Raw genomic sequence first — 6,036 nt, forward strand, 5'->3', positions numbered from 1 at the left:
ATGGGTTAGATTTGATATGTTGTATTTTTTTTTCTTTAGGCTAATATCATTTAAGTAGTGAACTACTGTTCAAGCAATGTCTAAGCGATAGTGATCATTCTCAAGTCATAGAAGTTTAAATGATATGTATAGCTAACGCTATGACTTGAGCTAGAGTGAGAAAGAGATGGAGACAATTTTATTTCTTTTGGAGTAGAGACACTCAAATGAGGAATCATTCAAGCTTAAAGGTGTGGTGCATAGGATTTTGAAACGTGTAAGACCAAACAACTATGTCAACGCTCAAACAACAACATGATCATAAAAGTATAGAATGATGTAGAACTTATTGTTTAAACAACGAATATCATTACTAAATTTCATCTAAAGTTGCATGCTTAATCAATGTATAGTCACTTGAGTGAAAAAATGTTTGTATATTTAAAAAGATAAGATTTTTAAACGAGATCGATTTGCATTATATATTATATAATGGTATATTAGTGATAAGATTCCTTAAATTAATTAAGGAAAAATTAAAAGGTAACCTCTCAAATTCATAATCAAAACACTTAAATTAGGTTTTTCTTCCAAACTAAATATTCAAAAAAATTATTTTGAAATGGAAAAGAATTTAGTCCAAGTTTTAAACAATTATTATGAATAGGATAAATAGAATGAATGTAAATTTGAGAATTAGATCAATTATAAAATTTATGAAACTGCTAAAATTATAGAAAAAAAAAAAGGCAAAACCGAGGAGGAAATATAAGAAAAGTAAAGTTATGATTTATCTTTTACTCTGTATATTTTTATTTAGTTTTGAAAGGCATTTTAAATTTGATAAATGGTGTTCCAAAGCCACCAGCCCAACCCAATAATAGTCACGGGACTATAAAAGGGAAGTGGATAAGCAAAATATAACCACACGTTGCATTCTGGGAAGCCATGGAAACCATCTCTATCTCTCCACACTCATCTTCGCTCATCGTTCTCACTAGACGTTCACTGCCATCAACAAGGCACACCCAAATCTTCTTTCCCCACCGTCAGGGCTCTCTCAGTTTCAACCCCATATGCTGCACCACCACTGATAATAACAGTAGTAGTAACAGCAGCAGCAGCAACACAACCAATGATGATGCAGACTCAGTTCAAGCACCAAGTGCAACACCAGTTAATCCTGTAGAATTGAGCTTCCGGAAAAGATCAAGAAGGCAAGCTAGACGGCAGAGGGAGAGGGAAAACGGCATGCAATCTACAAACAGAAGGGTTGAGAGTCCTCCCAAGAAATGGGAAGACATGACTTTGAGTGAGAAAGCAGTGGAGCTTTATGTGGGGGAGAAAGGTGCTCTCTTTTGGCTCAACAAATTTGCATATGCTTCAATCTATATCATGATCGGAGGGTGGATCTTCTTCAGGTTTGTGGGTCCAGCATTCAACCTTTACCAGCTCGATGGTCCTCCACTCTCCCCTACTGATGTGTTCAAGTGATTCCTCTCAGGTTTTGAACTAGATGACTTAGTTACTCAAAATGCTTTTAGCATCTCAACTTATCTACAGTTATGTTTCTCTGCCCTCAACAAAGATTACCATGTTACTTATTACTACTGCTTGTCACAGATATTATATGTAAAAATCAGGGGCGCAAAAACCAGACATTTTTGTTGAAGAGAATTGCAATGCCACATCATCTTTTATAGTATACAGACATTTTTTTCATTGTTTAGAATTTCACGTTAGTTTTACAGTAGAACTAACTACCCTGACCAAATTATGATTCCACGAGCAGAGAATTTGATTTCTAAACAAACCTAATATATGAATGATCCATGTAATCATTTTCGTTTTGTAGGATAGCACCATTATCATTGGTGTCTATCATCACTTTCTGTGTTGGGCTGAAAGGAGTCTGTTATGTAATAAATAACTAGAGTCAGTGCTTTTTCAAGTAAATCCGTGTATTAATACATGATATAGCAGGTATAACTCAATTTAATTGTTGACATTTTAAATCCTTGTTTTAGTTCTTGACTTTAGAAATAAATTATTTATTTCAATTTTATTTCGTACAGCTTTTCCCTGACGCTAGAAATTGATGTGAATACCCTTCTAAGAAATTGTTGACTAAATAAGTGAGAATTTTAAAAAGACAGACGAAAGCATTGTTATGGTTTACTCCTAGTAACCACGTATAAGTATACTGCCACTCAAGTAGTAAAACATGAGTAATGAATATTCTTCTAAAGCCCTGGTTACATGCACAGGAGATTTGGATAGTCTTCTGAGTTTTATGAGAGATGTGCTAATTCTCCCGCTTGCAGTTACTGACCAATGGCATTGAAATTCACTGACTACCATAACAAAATTCCCCCACGTGAACAGAGAGGGATGAAAATGTACCATGAACGCACTTCTGAACCAATGTTCTTAAAACAATAACTGAAAATTTTTGGATAAAAACCAAACGACACTCGAGGAGAATACTCAACTCATCCACAATCCTCTATCAAATAGAATATTTATGGTAAGCAATACATTTTCAGAAACTAAAAGATATGATGGTACTGAGCATAAACCATTGTCTTACGCAAATATAACGAACATGTCAGAGAACATCAACGCGTTTTGCTGCCAAAGTAATGCTAGAAAATAAAACCAAAACTCAGCCAAACTAGGGCACGTCACAGCAATTTAACTAATAAATTCAACATTAAACAACATTAACAGGTTGCATGGGCGCCATTCTTTGAGTTTTGCACCTGCAAATGACGAGCATCGATTATTCAGTGTAACTCGTGCAACAGAAAATGCAAAACGTGTTTGATTGCTACATAATGACTTAAAAACGCGCATAATTTAGTCTTCGTTCATTTAATTTGCCCCAAAACATAAAATATAATACGAATGAGATAATAACCTGTTACACTGTAGTCTTGAAGCATAATTGTGATTATTGCAATTTGAGCACATCCAGTCTCCACTGCGCCATTGCTTTGCTCTAACAGGTACAATATATAAAAAAATGTATTTAAATTGTGAGCCTATAAGAGTATGATAGCATCTTTAGATGTACTATTAAAAAATATGATAAATATGTAACTTTACAATAATATTACACGATAGGTTAGAGGCATTAGTTACCCTTTTCCAAGGAGGGCAGGTGTAGAAACTTGAGGTGGAAGAAGTGTGGCCAATGGCAAACTTGGAGTTGTACTTGAGTTCATGCTGGGATAAGAGGGGAAGACTCCAGGTTTTGGATCTGCACCTGTCCCTACCACTTGATCTAAACTTGTGTATGTTTGCTGTTGATCATTTGTCTGAAAAATAAGTAAGATAGTAAGAGACTTCTAAAACTGTCAATAGAATTTTAAAACGACAGAAGAGCAACAGAAATTAGCTAAAAAACAAAGTCCTTACAGTTCCTACATTCAATCTCTTGTTGTCCCAGTCATAAACCAACTCTTCAGAGGCTAGTCGCTTTGTCCCAAGTGCTTCACACCAAAAAAGTGGAAACAGCAAAAAGGTTAACATGAATTGCTAGAAATTGAAAACCATTTTTGATATTAAATAACCAAAATTATTCTTATCAATGCAATGAAGACAAGGAGGACTATCTGTGGGACACTAGATCACCATAAGAAGGTATGTTCTAAGACTTGTGCACTTGTACAAATTATCTTTGATAGAAGACTCAGATTAGGCATTCTGCACCTAACAAGTCTACAATCTATACTAATACTAATAACTAATACTAATAACTAACATTTGATGATTAAAAAAAAAAGCTACAATCTATACAAAGGAAGGAAGTCATATCAGGTTGAAAGGCATTGCATTTTTTACACTGCAAATAGTTTTAACATTGTAGACTTGTTAGGCATTCTGCACCTAACAAGTCTACAATCTATACTAATACTAATAACTAACATTTGAAGATTAAAAAAAAAAGCTACAATCTATACAAAGGAAGGAAGTCATACCAGGTTGAAAGGCATTGCATTTTTTACACTGCAAATAGTTTCAACATTGAATCAGAAAAATAATGAACACTTCAACTCTTGTATACTGTATAACTCAACAACACTTTCAAGTAGATCAAGACATACCTGGGAGCGGGACGAGTAATTGTGGAAGCCACAGTTACAGATCCAGTCCCCACTGCGCCATCCCTTTGGAACAGATAGGTTCTGGTTGGTGGAATTATCGAGAGGATGTCCAGAGCTATAATTTCCACCAGGTAGCCATATGGAAATCGGTTGGACACCATACTTATCTGCTCCAAGAATGGGCCAATTGGAGTTTAAATGTAGTGACTGTGGCGGTGCTCCACTGCCAAGCAATCCAATATTCATCTTTTGTTCTGGTCCCCCTGGGCCCCTGGAATAATAATGCGAAAAAGTGGGGAAAGATGCTCCAGTCATCGCAATTGCTGGCATGGCTGCTACTTCCTTTGGTTGTCCACACTTCTTGCACTTCTCTCTTGATGCATAATTGTTGTTAGTGCAACCTATTGTTCCATGCATACAAACCCAGCCCCAGAAAGCAGCCAGAGGGGAAAGGAAGCCAAGCATACGCACACCAACACGTCCCACGCACACCAACCCGTCCATCCCACACAAAATACACATACAAAAAGCACAAACATCTCAACCTAGGCGATAGCAAGTTCTTCATCTCAATTTGAAACAGAATATCATATACCAAAATCAAATGTCATGCTAGGTCGGGCATCTTTCTAACATCAATCATTTTATAAAACTTAACCATGTATGAAATAAATACAGCATAATACATGGTGTCATACGTGTGTCCTTGAGAGAACTGGTATTTTAAAAACAGAACAAAAAAAGCTGAAATACTAACAAATTTACACTATGAACCAGTTTGAATCAGCTTCTCAAGAAGCACCTACAAGAAAAAAAACTAAATCAAGAGAACTTATAATTTGTTTTCAAAACTAGATCCCTTTATAAATTCTATTCAATTTCAGTCCTTACAAATTACAAAACCTATGTGCTTCTAATCCTGAACGAGAGATTAAAAAGGAAGTCTTGGTTACATGGAAGGAACTGATGATTAACAACAAATAAAATTTAAATAAAAAACATCTAACCCTATATATACTATCTTTCCACTCATATATTCTATCAAGCGTTTCACAGATGACCCAAAAGGAAAGACGCACACTAGGTCACCAAGTATAAAATACGATTCAAGAAAGGTCTAATTTCCCAATTCCATTTTGCTCCTACATTTTCCAGTGCACCAACATAACACATACAATAGGTGAGCCAGGAAGAACCCCTCCGGAGTAGGAATAAGTATAACATGCATTACAGAAAACATGAGGGAAAGAAAAGAGAAAACAAAGAGAAAGGTATTTGAAAAGGATGTTTGGGAAAAAATGGAAAAGAGAGAGAAATGGGTGGTTGGGGCTAACCGGTGCAGATCCAATCGCCAATACGAGGAAGCCACTTGGAATCAGCGGGGGTTTTGGTATCGACGAGGAGGCGGGGTTGCTTGCATCGATTGCAGAATGATCTGAAAGCATAGTTCCTGTTGTTGCAACTGCTGCACTCCCAATCCCCTTCTCTCCCTTCTCCACTTTCAGCACCTTTTGCGCTCAACATCTTCTTCCCCTCTCAACTCAGCTCAACTCCACAACTCTCTCTGTCTCTCTGTGTGTCGCACAAAACAAACCACACGGGAGACAGATTTTTCTATGGGTTCGCAGATACTAACGACAAATAAATATATATAACAGAGAGACAGAGCGAGGAGAAGCAGTGAAAATACATGTGAATTTACTGGAGTCAAAAACAAAACCTGAAATCCTGAAATCCTGATACAGTTCGGAACACATACACGGGCTTTATTCCGCTCCAATGGGCCTCCGTTATTGCTTTCTTTAGAAGGTCATTTCTACCAGGACTTCCCGTTTTTCTTCCTCCTGCACCCCTTTAAAAATATTAATCCCCAAAACACCCTTCATTAAAGTTAAGTTTAAACCCTTAACCCTATCTCGCTCACTCCTCACTCCGAGTTTCCATTGTT

At 36.5% G+C, this 6,036-nt stretch overlaps 2 protein-coding genes across 5 annotated transcripts; one reads left to right on the top strand and one right to left on the bottom strand.

The window, feature by feature from the left end:
* The first annotated feature begins 889 nt into the window (after window positions 1–889).
* LOC124843784 (uncharacterized) lies at window positions 890–1,684 on the top strand. Its single transcript, XM_088104587.1, has one exon. The coding sequence runs from the start codon at window positions 928–930 to the stop codon at window positions 1,471–1,473; it is 546 nt and encodes a 181-aa protein (XP_087960713.1). The 5' UTR covers window positions 890–927; the 3' UTR covers window positions 1,474–1,684.
* Window positions 1,685–2,460: 776 nt separating this feature from the next.
* LOC124843783 (zinc finger (Ran-binding) family protein) lies at window positions 2,461–5,790 on the bottom strand. Of its 4 annotated transcripts, none has more exons than XM_047320603.2 (7): window positions 5,423–5,790; window positions 4,089–4,489; window positions 3,963–3,990; window positions 3,409–3,473; window positions 3,124–3,299; window positions 2,900–2,980; window positions 2,461–2,741 (listed from the first exon to the last, which is right to left on the bottom strand). In XM_047320603.2, exons 1-7 carry the CDS (start codon window positions 5,610–5,612, stop codon window positions 2,693–2,695), a joined length of 990 nt encoding a protein of 329 aa, XP_047176559.1. In that variant the 5' UTR covers window positions 5,613–5,790; the 3' UTR covers window positions 2,461–2,692. The 4 variants fall into 4 exon arrangements, with proteins under 4 accessions (XP_047176559.1, XP_047176556.1, XP_087960712.1 ...); XM_047320600.2 differs by having other exon boundaries at window positions 3,400–3,473; window positions 5,423–5,785; XM_088104586.1 differs by having other exon boundaries at window positions 3,400–3,473; window positions 4,089–4,461; window positions 5,423–5,564.
* Window positions 5,791–6,036: the final 246 nt, after the last annotated feature.

The sequence above is a fragment of the Vigna umbellata genome, chromosome 1 (genome assembly GCF_029865625.1).
Source record: "Vigna umbellata cultivar VRB3 chromosome 1, Vumbellata_1.0, whole genome shotgun sequence".
NCBI lineage: Eukaryota > Viridiplantae > Streptophyta > Magnoliopsida > Fabales > Fabaceae > Vigna > Vigna umbellata.